General features: G+C 40.1%; 1 protein-coding gene across 2 annotated transcripts; it reads right to left on the bottom strand.

Moving 5' to 3' along the window:
- Positions 1 to 2487: 2487 nt before the first annotated feature.
- TNFAIP1 (TNF alpha induced protein 1) lies at positions 2488 to 21863 on the bottom strand. 2 transcript variants are annotated; one of them, XM_075196756.1, is made up of 7 exons: positions 21689 to 21863; positions 17343 to 17684; positions 15297 to 15466; positions 11530 to 11619; positions 10130 to 10182; positions 8963 to 9158; positions 2488 to 4751 (listed from the first exon to the last, which is right to left on the bottom strand). In XM_075196756.1, the coding sequence occupies exons 2-7, from the start codon at positions 17554 to 17556 to the stop codon at positions 4515 to 4517; spliced, it is 960 nt and encodes a 319-aa protein (XP_075052857.1). In that variant the 5' UTR covers positions 17557 to 17684; positions 21689 to 21863; the 3' UTR covers positions 2488 to 4514. The 2 variants fall into 2 exon arrangements, with proteins under 2 accessions (XP_075052857.1, XP_075052858.1); XM_075196757.1 differs by having other exon boundaries at positions 17343 to 17513; positions 21689 to 21861.
- Between the last annotated feature and the right edge of the window lie 144 nt (positions 21864 to 22007).

Raw genomic sequence — 22007 nt, 5'->3', positions numbered from 1 at the left:
ATAATGATTTTTTTTATTGTCAATAAAAAGTTAGTTTAATTTTTCAGTCAAACATCCTAAAATTACAGGAAAAAAAATCTATGGTTAAATAAGTTAGAAGTCAATAAAGTGGAAATAAATTGAATATTTAATTTCTTCAAAATAGTGAAATGGTATTAACAATGAATGTGATGTTTAATACTGATCTTTGTCCATCTTAAATTTATACACAAAGATTTGCTATTTAACCTACACTGTTGGAATCCTGCTGTGTGATGTAAAGCCGAGTGCCTAGGAGCTGAATTTCATTGTGAAAACTAATGCCATATAGTAGCATAGTAGTAGTATAGTACATGAAATGGACAGTTTCAGGAGTAAAACTTAAATATCAGTTCTTATTGAAAACCAGATGCTCTTGGTGCATCACAGAGTCTTAGAGCAAGCATAGAACGGTTACCATGTTTATGTTAGTTAAGTAATAAACCCTTCTATATTTCCCTAGTGATTCCATGCATTTGGGCTGTGCATTACTGCAGCATGGTCACATACCACTGGTCCACCTACAAAGTACTAAGTTGTGAACGCAGAATTCAACATGACCCCGGAAGTGTTTTGCTTGTTTGTTTCTTAGTGAAGAATACTCTGAAATGTCTGAAGTTTCTGGAAGCATATATGTTTTACTTTTATATATAATCTCTGCATGAAATACATTTTCCACTAATGGAAAAATTATGTAGACATTCACATTATTAGTGGGGGCTTTAAAACAGCCCAAAAGCAGTGACTTAATAAAGACAATCTGTTAACACCGTGATATATAGTCACTCTTTTTTTATTTTTATAGCTATATATACTGGATGCTTATATTGTCTAGCCATATTATCGAGCATATACAGGGAGAGCAAAAATGCTGTATGCACTTCAGTGTGTGTCACCTTTACACTGAGATCTCAAACTTTTTGTTTTTTACGGTTTGATTTTGGGCTATATTTAAATGAACAAATAATATGCACTTGACATATTGGTGAAAAAAAACGGCAAGGCTATTTTGGTGGAAAATTAGTTTGAAAATTGTGCACATTGAAGTTGATTTAGAGAACAAATTTACAATTAAATATTTACAAATAAATTAAATGGGGCTACAGTAAAGCAATGCACATAATCTGTCTACTTGACATGTTTTGAATGCTATACTTTTCCTAAAACAGCCTTCAAATATGGTCCCATGTTTAGTTTCAGTGTTAAGCTGACTTTTCATTGCAACTCTATTAAAACTTTAAACATTGCCACCCCCACCAGGGCTGAATCATCCAACAGCTTGACCAGACTGCAGCCTAAAGCGCAAGGTTTTTGGGGGTGCAAAACTGATACAGTCATGTGAGTTAATGAGACATCACTGGCCCTGCCCCTGTGTATGAATCCACCAATCCACATAGTCTATTTGTCGCAGAGCAACTCTGCAAAGTTGTGACTCAAACACTGACTGTTTAATTAGAGAAGTCCCACCTAACATGACAAACTGTGGCAGGGGAATGAAATACAGCATGCTGGAAATATTTAGGCAACTCCAGGTATTTCATCAATATTATTCAGCTCATTAATACACAACCTATATATTAAATTTTAAATAGTTGCTTTCCGTGCTCTTTAAATAATTTCATGTAGAGTTTACAGTTTTCATGTAGAGTTTTGCAGTTAAGGTCTAAGACTAATGAATATATAAACATTTCCTGTAAAATCAAGGTACACGAACTGCAAGTTCGGAGCAGATACCTAGGGAATATAATATTCCCAGGCTCGTTGTTTGATGCAGCTAATTCCTCCACCATGTCAAAACCCAGCCAAAGCAGATACATGTAATTGATCAGTTAATATAAAAAAGAAAAGAAAGCAAGCTGAAGAGGAAAAAGTAATTATCTATCCTCCAACAACAAAACCTGTGCAGTACAATGCATTGCATTACTAACTATGCAGTAATTAAAGGGCAACTACACCTAAGATAAAAGAAAATAAAATAGGGTTGGCAATTGAAGATATTCTGAATGTATAGAGGCAGATTAATCAGAGCTTGCAACACAAAATCACCTATTAATAAAAGAATCCACATAGCCATAGATCCCTAACAATTTTCTCACATCACAGCCATGAAATAACACACTTAAATATTGATTCCTCAGCGCTGTAAGGGGGGGAGGGGGTTAATGGGGGGTTGGGGGGCAAGGGGAGAGGCTTTACTACTTAGCACAATTAAAAGAAAACAACCACAGTTCTGCTTGCGAAAGCCACATCCATATTGAGGTTCCAAAAAGAAATCAGCAGAGAAGGGTAAGAGTGCAATTATATTTGATTCTGCATAATATAGTGGAGATTCATTTTGGGCTATTTCTATATAAAACATAGTCTCTTTAAAAAGGAAAGGGTTAGTCAATATGAAGACTGCATATAGAAGAGACTGTGATAAAATAAAATCTACACATTCCAGCTGTACAAAATGCTCATATATATATATATATATATATATATATATATATATATATATATATATCTATCTGTGAGCAGCCAACCACATGCTGCCGTCATCGGTGTGGGACACTCCACTTCTTATGTGTATCCCAGTTGATTGCTGTCAATTAGGGCTGCCAGCTTTGATGTGGTCAGATGGTCCCATAACACTCTAAAAACTAAGATACATATTGAAAATTCTAGTAAATAAGGTTAAGACTAATTATTAAGTTATCTGTCCAGTTCGGTATCATTTTGTGTGTATCAGTTCTGATTTATGAAATGAATGATACTAGAAAAGTAGAGAAGTATTATAATCTTAAGTAAACTAAAACACAATAATTAGACAAGAGCAACCGATAATCTGAAACAAGGAACACATGCGAATAGGCTTGATTTTAGGAATCTCATGTAATTATTTGGAATACTCCAAATCCATTCATTATAATTTGGATAAGTACACTATACTGAACTAAATACTAATCTGCATATTCAAAATGAGCAGGAACCTAACCTGTATACTTAGCTTGTTGAGGGAATAACTGTATCTATACATTAAAATCTCAATGAAAAGCAGAATATTTTGTCCAAACAAAGGCAAATCTTAAATCGCAAACCAAACCATGGATTTAATGCATCTATGTTAATAATGGCTGCAGGTAACCTGCAAGTCATTAGTTCTACCCTGTTTTATGGCCACTAAGCTATCGAGCAATGATATACTCGTAAAATGTCCAAAATACTGGTTGGGAGTTTTGAATATACTTCCAAATATAAAAAATCATTGATAATGATAGATGATCTCATGGTACAGTAATCAGCTATCTGAACCCTTAAATGAACAGAGTATTATTTATGTAATACAAGCTGCAACTTAACTAGAAGAGCTACCATAGCATTTGTAAGACTTATCAGCAATTTATACAGTAACCAGTTTTATTTTCATCTACACATGCAACTGTTCAACCATTCTACACAAGATCTTCACTACAAGACTGATCCACCTCAGTGTAAGCCAATCTGGCCACCAATTGAACTTATAATAATCTATTAAAACTGCAAATGAAAACACAGCATTATGTCCTCATATCAAAAGAAGCATAAAACAATATTACTTACAAAGGACACTTTTGATCTAAAACGTAAAAACACAAATGTTGTCATATAAGTGGCTTAAGAACAGGCTCTATGTTGGCACTCCTATGAATGCAAAATGTCTAGGCGTAAGCCATGTAATAGAAGTGGTCTTCTCCTCTCTGATTTGTATATTACCCACTATGTTGGTGACTTGCAGAAGAATTCTCATTAAAATTCTACAGCCTGAATTACAAATGTCAGAGCCAACAAAAGGACTGCCTCTAATGTGCGATGGGTGCTCTAATGTACAATAAAGTATTTTTGGTTTCAGGATGAGCAGTGATACTCATTCCCAGCCCGGTACATGTGCTTTTGTAATGCAATAAGGCACAGCTGGTGTGGTGGTGTCACTATATCCTAAAAATAACCTTATAAAAGGTGATTGTCGCTGGGTTGTCGAATACAAAGATATATTAGTGATAATCAGTTAAATAAGTAAAAACTGATCACCTGCAGTGTTTAAATAATTTTTTTTGCTAGTAGAATAAAGATCCACCCTCACAGTAAGCGATGAGTGTGTACCCTCTTCAGGACTCTAACATTATAGAGAATTGTCCATTAGTGAGATGATAAGTGTATGCGGTCACTCCAACCATCAAAATGACATACTGGACAGTGGACAGACTTTAGCTCAGAATCAAGCCAATCCATAAAGACACGCTTGTCTGCTAGCTTAATTGTTGTGCTAAAAAGGGAATCAGCTTTGCTATCCAAACACAAGTTTAAATCATCCATTTGAAGCTATAGAGTAGATGACCGATACCGTCATGCATAATAGCTTGAATGCAAGGAACGCATAACAAGATCCTCATACAAATTGGTTTTTGGCTGTAAAAGGCTCTAGTCACAGAGAACTTTACAGTTTCTTATGAAACATTTCCGCTGATTACAGAGAGTCAGTCCCTGTAAGCAGACTGATGTCCGAGCTGACGGTCATCGTACGTGCTGTATCTTTTCACGTGAATACGGCGAACGCGGTCTCGGTGCTCTAAGCCCTCATCTTCTTCACTGTGAGATGCTTGACTGCGTGTGCGGCTTGTGGCTTCCAGCAAAGAGTTGTCAGGGACTCGAGGGGTCTCATACAGTAAAACATTTAGGGTCTCCTCATAAATGCGTGCTTCAGGAAACTCAACCTAATCAGGGATGAGAAATTCATTTTACTTTAAGGAATACAATGCTGGAAAGATTGATGGCAGAAATACAAATGTACATTCATAAAGCCATGCCTACATGCAAAGGGGAAGATAAATAGACTAATGTCAATACCATTATTTATATTTATTTATTACAAGAGGAAACAGTATGTAAAAATACAAACAGCAAATAAAACAGAAGAATGTAAGTCAACAAGATGTATCCTCTTATTTTAACTTTTATACTAGAGGGGAGGGAGAAGGTAGAGATCAGGGATGGAGGGAGAGATAGAGGGGAAAGGGGGAGGGGGAAACATAATTGGGGAGAAGGAAAGGCACGTATATCGCCGTAACTATTAATAAAGAAATTATATGCAACGTGTCCAGATATATACGACCTAAGTAATTAGAAAACAAGCGTCAACACATATGGGGCTCTTACCCATGGTACACGACAGCCAGCCTGGAGGATCCAGAGGCCGTCCAAAAGCTGTGTGCAATTAGAGGATGGGAGAGCCAAAGAGTGTAAACAGCTACGGCTTTCATGTAGATACCACAGGGCCCAAACCTTGTCAAAGTTGTATGATTTATCGTGAAGGTAGCATGTAATACTCTCCATGCTTGCGATATGCCAGATGTAATTCTGTAGAGCCTGTATGGAGGGAGCATTAGGGTCTTTCCAATGTTTAGCTATTAGGGATTTGGCAGCAGCCAGTATGTGAGAGATCAGCTTGTTGGAAGGGATGCTCTCATCAGGGAGAAGGCGAGAGAGAGACGGAACGACCAGGGATCCTTAGTGACCTGTTGTTCAGATACGGAATTAATAAGTGCAAGCACCATGTTCCAAAAAGGGATCATACGGGGGCAGGTCCACCATATATGTAGCATCGTGCCTCTCTGGCCACATTCCCTCCAACAGCTCGGAGTGGCAGTGGGAAACATTCTAGACAACATATCTGGGGTATAGTACCACCTATAGTACAGTTTGTATGCAATTTCTTTAATAAGTGTGGATGTTGAGCTCTTGGCAATCCCCTCTCTGACCTTTTCCCAACAAGACTCATTCAGGGGGGTCACAGATGTCTCTCCCATTCCCGCTCATGCCACGCTGGAACATCAAAGGTGATCTCTATGAGCCAATTACAAATCCTCTATATCATCCCTTTGGCAAGTGGGGAATGCAAACATGTGCTCAAAGAGTGAGGGGCCAAAGAGTGTCAGAGGCGGGCACAGCGAAGTGTCTGACCTGGAAATAAAGAAGAGCGGGTGAAAAGGTTCAAACTTGTGATGAAGATCTGACATAGAAGCCCAAGTTCCGTTGACCACCAGGTCCGAAACCACACGTATCTAAGCATGCATCCAGTGTTTAAATTGCTGCGACTGGTTACCGGAGGGAAGTGTGGGTTGCTCCAGAGGGGAGTTAGAGGGGAAATAAGGGAGGACAGTTTGTGCTTGAGCTGGCACGAGTCCCATAGGGACAAACAAAATTTGAGAGATTGGAGTGTGGAGGTCCCTGGTGGTCTGTCTAGTTTGGAAAGGTCCCAAAGGGATGCCAAGGAGGGGACTTCTGTAAAGTGGGTTTCCAAATCCACCCATGCTACGGTCCACTATTGACAGTAGTAACCGCAACCTGGGTCAAATGGGCCGCCAGGTAAGAGTTTAATATCTGGAAAGCCTCTTCCTCCCCGAGCCCTGGGCTGCTTGAGTACTGCTACTGAGATTCTAGGGGGCTTACCCCGTCAAACAAATTTGATGAAAGAGGAATGCAAGTTCCGAAACACAAGATCCGACACCTTCACCGGGAGAGTCTGGAAAAGGTAGAGAAGTTTAGGGATCAGGTTCATCTTAACAGCAATGATCCTCCCCAGCCACGATATGATATAGCTCCTCCATATTTCTAGGTTCTTTTTGATTTTAATTAGAAGGGAAGAAAAATTTTCTCGATATAGTCGGTCATAAGAAGAGGCGATACAGACATCAAGATACTTGATCTTGTTTACCTGCCAGCACAAGGCAAAATTAGCCTGTAGGCTGGTACGGAGGGGAGGAGGAGCATGGCCTCAGATTTAGTAAAATTAATTTTATAGCTTGAGAGAAGACCATACTCATTTATGAGTCTGTATAGAGCAGGTAGAGGATTCGTAAGAGAAAGAAATATGTCTTCTGCAAAGAGGGAGACCTTGATTTCCCAGAGTCCCAGATCCACACCCGTTAACAGAGCCGTCTGCCTACTCATTGCTGCCAAGGGCTCTATAACCAAGGCAAAAATTAGGGGTGATAGGGGGCATCCCTGTCTCCTCCCATTGGAAAGGGAGTGGGGGTCGGATAGCGAGCAATTAACCAATACCCTAGCGGTGGGAAAGTTATAAAGACCAGATACCCCGTCAGGAATTCAGCCAAGAAGCCACAAGTTTTCAGAGCGTGAAACATAAAGTCCCACGAAATCCGATCGAATGCCTTCTCAGCGTCCAAAGAGAGCAACATAGCTGGGAGACGACTCTGGTTAATTATCTGAACGAAGTCTATTGCATAACGGGTATTATAAATTCCAGCTGATCATAATGGATCAGACCCGGAAGGACTCCATTCAACCGGGTGGCTAGTATTTTTGCATAAATCTTAACATCAACATTAAGGAGGGAGAAAGGACAGTAGCTTGCACAGACACTAGGGTCCTTCCCCTCCTTATATATAACTACTATGTGTGCTTGAAACATCAATTTGGGGGAAAGGGGCTCCTTGCAAGACAGCATTGAACAGGATGCGGAGATGGGGGACCAGGGTCTGGGAAAATCTCCTATAGTAGCCTGCGGTGAAGCCGTCTGGGCCTGGGGCCTTAGAAGTCTTTTGTGCTTTAATTATAGCCAGTATTTCCTCTGACAAAATTTCCTCATTTAGTTGTTGGACCAAATGGCAGCAGAAAGTGGGGAGGTTCACTTATTTCAGAAGCGCCTTTATGGTTTCAGCTGGGGGGGGAGGGGGGTACTTCCAAGGTTCGAGTTATCTAAATTATACAAAGCAGAATAAAACTTCTGAAACTCGCGTCCTACTTGGACAGGGCTGTAGATGGGGGAGACTTCAGGGCCATCAATGACATTTTTGAAGACAATTTATAAGAAGTTTTCAACTTCGGGCAACCCCTCTCTTTAGTAAGCACCCCAACACCATGTATCACTTCAGAGGGGCACCCCCCACTACTGTACATGCAGCCAATGAACACAGGTGTGTAAAACCAGGTCTGTCAGCACCTACGGCCTAAATCTGACCAAGAAATTCAGTCTGTTAGAAAGAGACGTGTGAAGTGATTGGAGTCTAATAATGTACTATATTCAATCCCTCATTCAAGTCATGGCAGGTATGAAACCTCTCGCCAGATCTCTCTGCAACACTGATAATTCTCTTGTCTCCCGGATGTCAATGGTCTCTATGATCCAAGTGCTCCTATCAGGTAATGGTGGAGACCCCCACTGAAGCACTGCTAGAGATGATGCTGTGTTGGGGGGAGAACAATATAGGAATACGAGCCTTAAAATATATATATGTAAAAAACCCAGATCCCCATACTGTAGCAGCCCTTAAAAACTATGTATGGCATATTGCAGGCTTGGAATCTATTACGTACTACCTCTATGACAAACACCATAAATTTGACCTTGTTTGGGCCCCCTGGTACCTATGGGAAAGCCGTGACTCTCTATCCACCTCCGCCCCGCCTACTGTTCTGTGATTCCCAGTAATATTCGCAAACCAAGCCATGAGCTGTCTCGGGATCCTCTGGCCTGGACGATCTACTCTTTATATCCAAGGAATGCAACGCAGTATGTTTATTTGTTGTTTATGTTGTTGTATACATATAGGCCTACCATGCTCTGACCAGCATTTATCTTTGTTATGTGAGTGTCATTTTACTTTATTTTCTATATCTCTATAGGATAGGATGGCTGCCCAAATGGTCATACAAGCTACGATCGTAGCCTAACTTGGTTGAAATTAACCAAACAAACTCACAGATGTGTGTGCATAGAGCCACCTACTATGCCAGCATGTGTCTAACTAGGCCTTACCATTGGTATGGAGTGGCTAAGCAACCATACTGAGCCTTAAATGCAGATGGTACAACAATTTGTGCCTTCTGAAAACAACAATTAAAAGGTCAAAACACTCTGCATTTGTCACACAAATGATAATTGTAACAATTAGATTGGGTGTACCTTTGTTTGCTTCTTTTCAGTGGCATAAACAATGGAGGTGCAGCAGACTTCTGCTAGTTTCCGTCCCTGACCATAGAAGGACCAGCAACAGATCTCATCTCCAATCACATCCTTCATAAATAATACTCGCCCATTGAAACGGAGAGAAAGTTTGTCGAACAGCTCAATATTTTTCAGGAGGTTGTCGTCAGAGGTGCTAAAATTTTCATATTAATTGAAAAAAAATAAAAAATCCTTGCATTAGGGGGATTATACCCATTTATCTTACCTTCTGCACTAGTTAAAATGAGCGTTAGCAACATTATAAAAAGAAAATCATACATTTTGAAATTTCTTTTAAATGAAATCTCCCAAAATCAAGGAAATACTACTTTATGTATGCACCTATACAATGAACTTTACCCCCCAGAACTTTAGATTACAATTTCAAAAATTCACATTCTGAAAGACAGGTATCACCTTATCTGTGTCAATTCATTCTAGACAACATTAGTTAATACTCGTAACCGAGATCCCTGTCATATAGAGGTTAATTTCTTTTCTATCTATTTGTTTTTGTTCTGTTCAGAGAGGAATGGGGTGAAATTAACTCTATACTGCCGTATTTTTGACAACGGCAAACATTTTAGTACCTAGCAAACTTAGTACTATTTTTTTTTTATTCCCAAAATATTTTCATTACATTCAAAACAGATCTATAGATCATTTTAATTACTGATGACATTCTGAAAGATGATCTCTCAGTTGATGATAAACTAGATGCCCAACATCCAGGAAATGCCCTAGGGCTAGATTTACTAAACGGCGGGTTTGAAAAAGTGGAGATGTTGCCTATAGCAACCAATCAGATTCTCTCTGTCATTTATTTAGTACATTCTACAAAAGGATAGCTAGAATCTGTTTCTTTGCTATAGGCAACATCTCCACTTTTTCAAACCCGCAGTTTAGTAAATCTAGCTCCTAGTGTCATCTCCACTGTGGACATATAACAATAAGACTGTCTTCTTAAAAGAGAGGACTAGACTGGACAGGAAAACTGTACTTGACAGATATAATGTGCACTGCGCAGCATACAAACAGTTAAATACTTTTAACTACTTTATTAGACCAATTCGCTTACTGAAATAGCTGCAGTTAAAGCAAACATAAATGGGAAGAATAGCGCACCTGGTGTAGGAGTATTTGTTGTTGCTTCTGTTATACAGGAGTTTGACCACAGGCTGAAGGGAAACAGAAATATAATACATGTTATCCTGGTGATAGATGGCAACCCTCCACTGAGAAAATAAATGTATCCATACATTGCGAATTAATAGAGAGACACAGCTTACACACTGAAGGTGCAAGTGCATTCATACAGTGTAATTATGCGTCACAATCAACTTGTGCCAGTGTTTTCAGCCGCTCGTATCTGATGTTTCAGCCCCTGGTGCTTCAAGGCGGTTCTGGGGTATTCCCGTCCAGGTGGCGTACAATAAGGGAGTGGAGATGCACTATAGTTATGCCCTTTAAGCTGTATCGGTAGTTTGGTTTTTGCGCAATGTTTGAAAATGTTACTTATGAAGCGTAATCTATGTGCCTACATAAGACAGGTGCCAAGTGTGTGTGCGCCTTACAAAAACACAGCATGCATTGATGCCCTGTATTTAATGGATCTGCCTCAGATTTTTAAATCTTTTATCATAAAAATCACATTTTAAAACATCTGAGAAAAGATTTGCAGTGTAACTGAAATGAGCTTAGACTTTTCTGATAAAATTAGACAGGCTAGTTACTTGTTTCTCCGAAATGTGATTTTCTAAGTGGACATTTATCAAATATTCTAATCCTGCTTTCATTGAAAATCTCAGCAGGAGGCATCCGTATGTATGTGCCTGATTTACAATTAAAGGACTGGGTTCAAGCAAAGTCATCTCCATTAATAAAACAATTGTAGGATATTTTATTCCTCAACTACGTTTACATTGTATATTACAGATAGGGAAATAAACTGAATTAAATAAACTGTGGCTTCAAGTGAAAGCAGATTACAGAACGGGAAAATAGGAACAGAAAGTAAATCTTAGCTAGCCACACGTGATCTATTGTCACTGCCAATAACCTATTAATTTCCTCGATATTCCAGATCATGTAGCCCAAAAAAGTAATCGCCTACTCGCATTAAAGGCAGCTATTCTGTGGCCTAAGGCAATAATGATGAGAATGCAGCCAATCAATTTGCTAGGAAGCAGTGACACCACTAAGACATGCCATGACCCAATAGCAGTGCTCAGTGAACGCTACATTATTGTGAATATTGTTTTATCCACACAATGGTTGCCTCCATTGGCAAAAAGTGGAAAGTGCACTTTAATATGGAAGCTGAATAAACTAACACAATAAATACCTCATTTGTATGACTCCAGTGACAATATTTTTCCTGTATTAAATTCAGTCTAATGGGCTAGTAAGCATCACAATAATAAATAAAAAACCAGACTGAGAATACCACTTGCTGCATTACTATGCCTGCAGCCAGCAGACACGGAATCTAATCGCTGACCCGAATGCACAAGTGAAGCACGTACCTTAGCGGATGATTCAATCAGCTTCTCTTCTTCTTTTGGAGACGTGATGATAGGGATATTACATACTGCTTCGTATGACTCATTCTTATCCTGAGAGAAGGAAAAAAAAAAAAAGGAGAAAATGAGAAGACAGACTCTGCTGTATTGTTTGCAGTCGTGCTTGACCTGCTGTCTTATGATGTCCTAGAAAACGAAAGAGACAGAAATAGGTTTGAACAAGAGTAAGAGAGCCTGCTGGAAACAGCTGGGGGTTCTACACAAGACGACGGTGGGAGAGATTTCTAAAGGCTTCATCGCTGAGGAAAGTGAACCTTCAATTACTTACAAATCTCCTACTGTTGGGTGAAATAATCTTTATGGGGTTTTTTTTTAAATCATTAAATAAAGCCCGGTGTTAACAGGACAAGATAAGTTAAAATAAGTAGCATTATATGGAATAGTGTATTCCCTAATTTAAATTGTAAAGATATTACAAGTCATATGAGGCATTCTGTGCTTTTAAAAATCAGAGATAACATCTGATATCGATTATAATTTGCAGTATGGGGTATTTTAATCTTTATAATGCACAGATTTTACAAATGAACTGAAGTGGTGACATCAGAACTGATGGTTTATACAGATATTATTCTCAGGAGTTTGAACATGTATTAGAATCCCTTCTGTAGTATGTTAGACGTCTTGTTATGTTGTTATTTACCATAAATAATAAAGAAGACAACTACATGTACATATCCATAGCGTGCAGTCATCACTGCCCATCATTGAATTTTACAGCAGTAAACAACAATGCTGATATCTCCTATACATAACAAGAATTTTCTTTTTACAGGTTTTATTTAAAAGGAGCAATTCCACTACAAATGTGTTTTTTTTTTAACATTGCGTCAGGCAATAAGACGAATCTTGGTAATTACCATTTTCCTTTGGTTTGTTTCTTCAGGCTGATATTAATGATTTATAAAAAATTTCAGATTCATGGACCAGTCACATGGCACATTAGCAACCTCTACGGAAGAGGGAATTGTATTAGATGAACAGGCATATAGGGAAGCTGGGCTGGGACATATACCAACTATACTACAGAAAACCCATCAAAAGAAAATGTGAGAAATGGCACCTGGCAGAGAGCAAATAGTGCCATCAGACACCACAGATAAATCATCACTACCAGAGGAAAAAGACGAGAACTGAAACTTGATGCCAGGACTGTTTCCCTTACAGGACTTTGCCTGTGACCAGCTAAATGATGCTACTCTATCTAATGTGCTTAAGCTTTAGTTGAGGCTAATGGGATAGAAAAGTCTTCTTGGTCTACTGGGGGTGCAGCTTAATTTGTGGTTAAAAATTGTGTGCTGTGCAGGGGTTGTAACTACCAGGGGATGAAAATAGAGCAGCTATTGGTCCCCAGAAGTACATTTCCCTATTGTGTTAAAAATGGCATATTCCAAAGGGGTACGATGTTTCATATTTGGTGGTCTTGCCCGATTATCACCACCTTCTGGGACTCAGTCCATAGTTTCCTAAATACCCTTTTTGAAGCTCCTATCCCGAAAGATCCCTGGATATTTCTTTTATGTTACACTCCCCAAGACCTGGACAAATTCTCCAAGAAAACAACTGCCCACATCCTGACAGCAGCCAAATCACTCATAGCCCTTAATTGGAAAAAGACCTCACCTCCATCCCTTTTGGCTCTCAAGAAGCAGATTTGGCACGTGGCCGCTATGGAGGAGATTACGTACTACCTCCACGATAGAGGCCACGTCTTCAGTCAAGTCTGGGCTCCATGGCTAGCCGTGGAACACACCTTCCCCCCTCAACGCTCCACGTCCTCCGTCCTGACCCATGTGCGATGACCCTAACTCTTCCCGACACATATCTCCCCCTCTGCTATAGGCTCAACACACCCTAGTTATCCTCTAAATACTTACAGTGCTTATCTTTGTGGTCCTACCCCCCTCACCCCTCCCCCACAATCCATTTTGTTCCTACACCCATTTTATATTACTCTTTAAAAATGTAAAAACCGGTCATTTTTGTCTAAAGGTTTCCTAATATGCGATACACCACAATAACTTGTGATTTTACTGTGCATGCTACACAGTGTTATCGTTTTGCTGTCTGTATTTTCTTGATTGACCACTGAAAATAAAAAATTATAAAAAAAATAAAAATGGCATATTCAAATATATTCGGGGCCATTGTGGGCAAGACAAAACATGAGAGCAGGTTTTGTCAGTCTTTCTAGCCATAAATATATGAGGCAGTTTAGAGGTTATGCTGTTCATGCCTGGACTGTCAGAGGACCTGTCATAAACTTACTTTACAGGGCCCCCTGGTATCTATGCAAAAGAGCAAGCTCTTGGTTCATTGGCAAGGATGCAGTAAGGTAATAGAGTTTGTTGGCCGTGCTCAATCATCCTGATAGGAGGAGAGCAGATATACTATGTCAATTTCCTTAAACCCTTGCAAGAGGAAGCCAAAGTACCAACAATGATTTAACTAAAGGTTCCTATAGAGGTGGATTTCTTCCCAGGCCAAAGAGACCAAGTTTATTACAAAGAAACGTGGATGCCCTGTCAAGAAAGTGTGTGCTCCCCTTAGAGTCTGTGTCACCTCACTTGGCACCACTAGGGGGAGGGGAGTGTAGCAAAGCGAGTTACTTACAAGTGAAGGATCCGGGGTTTAGCTGTTATAAGGCCTAAAACACATGCAAAACTAAGCACCTGTTCTAATCAACTTTTAGGGGAGGTGGGTGGTGTCATACCCAGGGGGAGGATTATATGGATTTAACACCTGTCAATCAGGATACAGCTGGTAAGGAACATAGGATTTAAAAGGCTTGTGAATCCTGTTGGCGAGGCGATTGATGCTGGACAAGCTGACGGATCTAAGAGAGGTCTGTCTATGCCATAGCTGAAAGGTAGGACCTATTGTAGGATGAAAATATTGAAGACCACTGGACCTGGATCTGGTTATTGAGGGAAGTATATAAAAGTCTCCCATCACAACACTCCATGCTTCATTATGCACAGAGTATGTCCAATTCATAAGAATAGTAATGAGACCTGATTATAGGTCAGCCTTACTAAACCCCCTCCTAGTTTTAGAGCCAACCCCTCCCTCCCCCAAGCCAGATAAACTCTGCCATCAGATGCTGCCGTTGCTGTAGGTGTGTGGACTGGGAGGGTATAAAACGAATAAAATGGGGAGGACACTAATTTTTTAAATGGGACGGAGCTCTAATGTTTTAGCAGCAGAAGGGTTAGATATACATAGTACAACATCATCAGGCTTCTGCGCTTCCCCAGACTCCAGTAGCTGCTCTGGGGGAAGCAATATGGATGTGCAAGGTGAGGAAGGGGAAACAAGAGGGTCTGGGGTGGCAGGACAGCATCTTTAGTTGTAAATAAATGGGTACGGTCTAGATTTCCATTATGAAGAGATTCTTATCATCTCCCATTCTTACTTAATATCAGCATTTGAATTGGATATAGTGTGGCTTCTCTCTGGGTCCAAGCCATGACCCAACTTTTTATTAATTTTTAAATTCCTTTTCTACATTATTCCCTTACCAAAAACCCTACAAAGCTATTCCATAGATCAATTACCTTTCTTAGTTCAATTAAACATCACATGACTTACTTCACACAGATTTAGGTCAGTTGGAGGAGACAGCTTTTCTTTAGTGTCAATGTTTCTCTTTTCAGGCATCACCTGAGAAACACTAATGTTACTGGTCACAGGCAGGATGTATGACTCACCTGCAGTGCTGTCTGGCATTTGTCTACCAAGCCCTGGATGAGGTAATATTTAGCTTCTGCCATTAATTCCTTGATCTCGTGTCTGTTCTTTGGAAGTGCAATGGTTTCATCTCGAAGGTAGTTTAAGATGCTCCCAAAGTGCTTTCCACATCGGTCAATAAGAATCCAACCTGTAAAGGGAAGTTTATACATAACTGTCCTGTGACTTTCCCAAAACATATATTTTAACATTAAAGCTAGACAACCACAGCTTCTTGATCTAAACTAGAGCCCAGATCATTGGTTACATTGTGAATGGCAGATTAGCTGTCTTTTTTTTTCCCAGTAATGTAAAGTTTTATAGTTTATTTCTGTTATACCATCATTCATTATTTATGCATTTATTGTTTATGTTTGAACTGATTACCCTATTCAAGTGAGGATGTTGCAGGTTCGACAAGCACTCTGAAGGTTCTGCGATCCCCTGAGATTGCCTACCTGCTTTACCCAGCTGCCAAACAACTGGGAAGCCCATTACCATACTTACCATCAAGTCTTCAATCTCAGGAGTGACACACACTACAAACAGTACGTCCCATGGTAGAAACTGAAGGTCATGCATTGCACTTATGAAACAAGCAACGCTGGCTCTCTACTCTATAATGACACAGTTTAGCACACTGCCCTTTATAGTTTGTGTGTCCTTTGTTAAAATAAACTTTCCATTTTGCTTTAGAAACAAAAGAAAGAAGAAGATATACTTAATAATGAAATCTCTTGTTCACATTGTAATCCAATTAACTGACTTTAGCCTACATTATAGCAGGAACCTCTGATGAAAAGGAAAGCAGATAGTTATGTCAAGCACTAGTTAGAATGGCTCTGAACAGCTATAGATCTTTACTAAAATTTCGGTCATTAGCACTGCACCGGCTCTTCTCTGAGCCGACAACACGGGGAATATGAAAAGCAAACAGTGCTGTGTTGGTTTCTAACACAGGATATGATTGCACAGAGATGAAAAACTAACACAACACTGATTTCACCTCCTCTCCCCCTGTTGTCAACACAGAGAAAAATCTCAGTGCAGCAGCAGTGGTGTGAGTGCTAGTCAAACTGCACATCCCTGGTGTGAGACCTAGACAAATCTGATGGTTGGAGGCAGAAGGATCGTTAACTAAAATGTACTCCTTAATGGAAATATCCTTTAACCTTGTCCACCATTTCCATAACTTATTACAATTGTTTTAAAGTAATCTTTGCTTTTCTTCAATATAAATTACCAATTATGTTTAACTTCACTTGATGGTTTCCACACATCTATAGGATTGAATACAGACTGTATGAAATGATTGAGGCTAGCATTTTAAAAGCTTCAGTAAATGTTGAATTATTTGTAACTACATTTCCCATGATGCTCTACCAATCAGGAGCTAAGTAGTGCCAAGGGTTATGACAGGATTAGAGCCATTTGCTTGTTATGAATTGAACGATGACGTTCAAAATAAAGTAAAAATAAAAGTTTGTTACAAACAAATACATTGTATTTATCACATACTACCTGAAAGCATTATAAAAAGTATAGTTTAGTTGGCATTTTATTCTTAACAAAGGGAACCCTTTGAAACATCCTAGACATATGGGAACAGACAGAGTCATGTAAAAGGAATGTCCTAGGAAGCGCCTTCTACTAATAAAACAATTACTCTTACAGTGTCTATAATAAGTCCAATCATTGTTACCAGTTTTGGGCTGCACCAGGCATAGCCATATAACACATTTATATTATTATTTTACTTGCATTACATGCTGTTAATGCAGCACTTTAGAATGGTCAAATCTCAGAAGACATGTAGATAATGCACCAAAAACAATGATCGGTTTGGGTTTAATTTTTGGGAGTCGTTTCTCTTCAGATCAATGGACACACATCTACCCTTGAGCATTAAAAAAATCCTGATGGCCACTACATTGGTTTGGATGCTTAATTTCTCATTACAATATGTGTCATGATCAAAATAGACGCACTGAACACCCATAATTTTCCAGTAAAGAAAGTAATCTCACCTTCTTTATCAGTGAGCACCTCCATGCGGCCACTGAACATTGCTTTAAGCATGGTGTCGTGCCTTGTGAGGACCTGTACTGTGGTGTAGTACAACGATCCTCCCACATTTAGCCGCACATACTTGTTTCCTAGGCAACCTCCTTTAAAGCTGTAGGTCTTAGGTTTGGCACCTGAAACAGGGCACACAGCCGTCAGACAAGTGTCCCCAGACATCTCTCGTTGCAAATAGACGATGACTCTGCACACAGTGGGCTTCACGTGTGCCGCCGTGGTGGGAGGGTGCAAGTGGAAGACAAGTCCTAGCTAGCAGGAATTGGGAGCCTGCTATCTTAATTCAAACGCTGCAGAGAAAATTGAGAAGAGAAATAAAGAAAAAAAAAAAGAAATGAGAGCTGAAGACATATCACCGGAATGAATCGGTCACCATAATGACCGTGCATCATGTGTGTCATCAAACATCAAAAAAATAAGTGTATCATTCCTCAGTGATGTCACCAATTCCTAGTGAACTGATGTTACATTCGCTGTAAAATGAGTTCAGTCTACAAAGTTACCTCTGTAGTGTATGGGTGACGGGTCCACCTAAACACTGTACATTAAATCACCAATTGTTCAGTTTTCAGTCTAAAACACAATAAGGTGTGTTTCCATTTACTATTACCTGACGTTGGCTGGGGAATAGACTGCCTGCTAAACCTGTAACTGTTGCGACATCTTCACATTAAATGTATAAAGTATGTTTCCTATGGAGGTGTGGGGCACCTCAAATCAGCACAATGTAAGCATCATATCAGAGATCCTGCTCTTTCCACGATCTAACTCTGTTCCTTCTTGATTACCTCCATTCCCCTTCTCACATCATAACACTCCCTCTGTCACATGCAGTCTTTACTACGGACACAAGGCGCAGTGAACAACTTTGACTGCAATTTACTCACTGCTGGAGGTCTAGATCACTTCCACAGATCATTCAGTAACAGACTTGAAAAAAGAAACAGGAGCTGCACACAGAGATGTAGTATAAACGGTAATCCTGCGCGGAAAAAACGTTAATACGGTAATTTACTCACTGGATTGGCTGCGAGCTGAAATCCAGCGAGAGATTACCGTATTAACGGTAATATTTTTTTCGCGCTCGAACTTTGGAACAATTGAATATGCCCCTAAGGGGGGTATTCAATTGATAGCGCTAATGCAAAAAAACGAGCGCTCCAAAAATATTACCGGTTATACGGTAATATTGCGCGCGAAAAGCGTTAATACGGTAGCTTACTCGTGGAATTTCAGCTCGCCGCTCCCTGAGCGGCGAGCTGAAATTCCGCGAGTAATTACCGTATTAACGCTAAGATTTTTTGAGCGCTCGTTTGAGAGTGTTAACGCTAACAATTGAATACCCCCCTTAATATTTAATGACATAGCCTACTACTGAATGAGAAAATTAAAACTTATGGCTCAGTGTGTTACAAATATAATAAATGGCAATATAAAAAATGAAAATAAAGGAATATTAGGTTCAGAATTCCTAATCAAAACAGAAGATTCAGTCACTGACTATAATATATATATATATATACACATATTATAGTCAGTGACTGATTATATATATATATATAATTTAATTCCATGTAATGATATATGCAACAGTCTCAGCACACAAAGGTCTGTCGAGAATCAGCAAAGTAATTTCTTTTCACTGAAGCCACATTTCCTTCAAACTCCTGTGGGAGGGACCCCATACTAAAATTAAGCACTGGAAATCAGTTAGGATTTGCTGGTCATCCTGTTTCCGACAATTTTATATGAATGACTCAGATCACATTGCACAACCAAAGCAAAGAAAGGATAATGCCTCTAAAAGACAATTTCCAGCAAGCTATTATTTACTCAAGACGAATCAGTATCAGTTAGTAACGTTATTAAAGAATTGAATGATGGCAAATTTATATATACATTTAAACACTTGATGCATTTAGTAATATTAAATACAACAGGGACACTTATTAAAATGGTGTATGGTTACAGTTAATCAAAGCTTTAAATTAATTGCCCACTTTGAAATTTACCCTATAGCATATATTTGAAATATTTTGTGGGCAGCACAGTGGTTTAGTGGTTAGCACTTCTGCCTCACTGCACTGGGGTCATGAGTTTGATTCCCAACCATGGCCTTATCTGTGTGGAGTTTGTATGTTCTCCCTGTGTTTGCGTGGGTTTCCTCCCACAATCCGAAAACATACTAGTAGGTTAATTGGCTGCTCTTAAATTGACCCTAGTCTGTCTGTGTGTATGTTAGGGAATTTAGACTGTAAGCTCTAATGGGGCAGGGACTGATATGAGCGAGTTCTCACACGGAATTAGTTTTTACAAATAAATGATTATGAAGGGTGTTCTTAGCTTGGTACACCCACCATTAACCAATAAGAGTCGCACAGACCTCTCTGCTCCTCATTATAATGACCAGAAATTCACCCTATAGTGTCAATCTTCTAGAACTGGAGAAATGTACTAAATGTAAAGCCAGATTCGATAACTACAGCACCTGTTCGATTAAATGCCACATTCACTTTGTCATGTATGTCCTAACAGGTTTGACAGAACAAGAAGTGTCAGCCTCTCTCTCTCTCTGGGTATACAACAGAAGTGCCAGCCACTCTCTCTCTCTCTGGGTATACAACAGAAGTGCCAGCCTCTCTCTCTCTCTCTGGGTATACAACAGAAGTGCCAGACACTCACTCTCTCTCTCTGGGTATACAACAGAAGTGCCAGCCTCTCTCTCTCTCGGTATACAACAGAAGTGCCAGCCTCTCTCTCTCTCTCTCTCTCTCGGTATACAACAGAAGTGCCAGCCTCTCTCTCTCTCTCTCTCTCTGGGTATACAACAGAAGTGCCAGCCTCTCTCTCTCTCTCTCTCTGGATATACAACAGAAGTGCCAGCCTCTCTCTCTCTCTCTGGGTATACAACAGAAGTGCCAGCCTCTCTCTCTCTCTCTCTGGGTATACAACAGAAGTGCCAGCCTCTCTCTCTCTCTCTCTGGGTATACAACAGAAGTGCCAGCCTCTCTCTCTCTCTCTCTGGGTATACAACAGAAGTGCCAGCCTCTCTCTCTCTCTGGGTATACAACAGAAGTGCCAGCCTCTCTCTCTCTCTGGGTATACAACAGAAGTGCCAGCCTCTCTCTCTCTCTGGGTATACAACAGAAGTGCCAGCCTCTCTCTCTCTCTGGGTATACAACAGAAGTGTCAGCCTCTGTCTCTCTCTGGATATACAACAGAAGTGTCAGCCTCTGTCTCTCTCTGGGTATACAACAGAAGTGTCAGCCTCTGTCTTTCTCTGGGTATACAACAGAAGTGTCAGCCTCTCTCTTTCTCTGGGTATACAACAGAAGTGTCAGCATCTCTCTGTATACAACAGAAGTGTCAGCCTCTCTCTGTATACAACAGAAGTGTCAGCCTCTCTCTGTATACAACAGAAGTGTCAGCCTCTCTCTGTATACAACAATAGGGTCAGCCTCTCTCTGTATACAACAATAGGGTCAGCCTCTCTCTGTATACAACAATAGGGTCAGCCTCTCTCTGTATACAACAATAGGGTCAGCCTCTCTCTGTATACAACAATAGGGTCAGCCTCTCTCTGTATACAACAATAGGGTCAGCCTCTCTCTGTATACAACAATAGCGTCTGCCTCTCTCTGTATACAACAGTAGCGTCAGTCTCTCTCTCTATATATACAACAGAAGTGTCAGTCTCTCTCTCTATATATACAACAGAAGTGTCAGTCTCTCTCTCTATATACAACAGAAGTGTCAGTCTCTCTCTCTATATACAACAGAAGTGTCAGTCTCTCTCTCTATATACAACAGAAGTGTCAGTCTCTCTCTCTATATACAACAGAAGTGTCAGTCTCTCTCTCTATATACAACAGAAGTGTCAGTCTCTCTCTATATACAACAGAAGTGTCAGTCTCTCTCTATATACAACAGAAGTGTCAGTCTCTCTCTCTATATACAACAGAAGTGTCAGTCTCTCTCTCTATATACAACAGAAGTGTCAGTCTCTCTCTCTATATACAACAGAAGTGTCAGTCTCTCTCTCTCTCTATATACAACAGAAGTGTCAGTCTCTCTCTCTATATACAACAGAAGTGTCAGTCTCTCTCTCTATATACAACAAAAGTGTCAGTCTCTCTCTATATACAACAGAAGTGTCAGTCTCTCTATATACAACAGAAGTGTCAGTCTCCCTCTATCTATGTGTACATTAGAGCTCTCCCTCCCTGTGTATATCAGAATTCGCAGACCCTGTTTTCATATGATGCCTGTGTGTCGCCCACCCCTAGACACACACCTGTCACCAGAGACTCGGCCGCCCGCTCCGGTACCTCACTCAGATCTCCTTAGTGTCTCCCATCTTTCTGTAGGAGGATGAGGTCACTTCCGGCACCCGTTGCCCCGGTAACGGCCTACGCACCGGTGTCCTGTGCCCCGTGTACAACTCTTATTTGGGACATGTATTATTATGACGGCGCATACGACGTATTATGATGTCTCTCGACCTTGATAGTTACTTATTATTCTTGTTTTTCCGTTGCTAATCCGTCATTAGTAAACGTGAAACTACACATCCCAGAATCCCTTGCGACAGTTCGGGCGAGGCCACTCTCCAC

The sequence above is a fragment of the Mixophyes fleayi genome, chromosome 2 (genome assembly GCF_038048845.1).
Source record: "Mixophyes fleayi isolate aMixFle1 chromosome 2, aMixFle1.hap1, whole genome shotgun sequence".
Lineage (NCBI taxonomy): Eukaryota > Metazoa > Chordata > Amphibia > Anura > Limnodynastidae > Mixophyes > Mixophyes fleayi.
The sequence above is the reverse complement of the archived record's forward strand: the minus strand, read 5'-3'. Positions and strand labels throughout refer to the sequence as shown.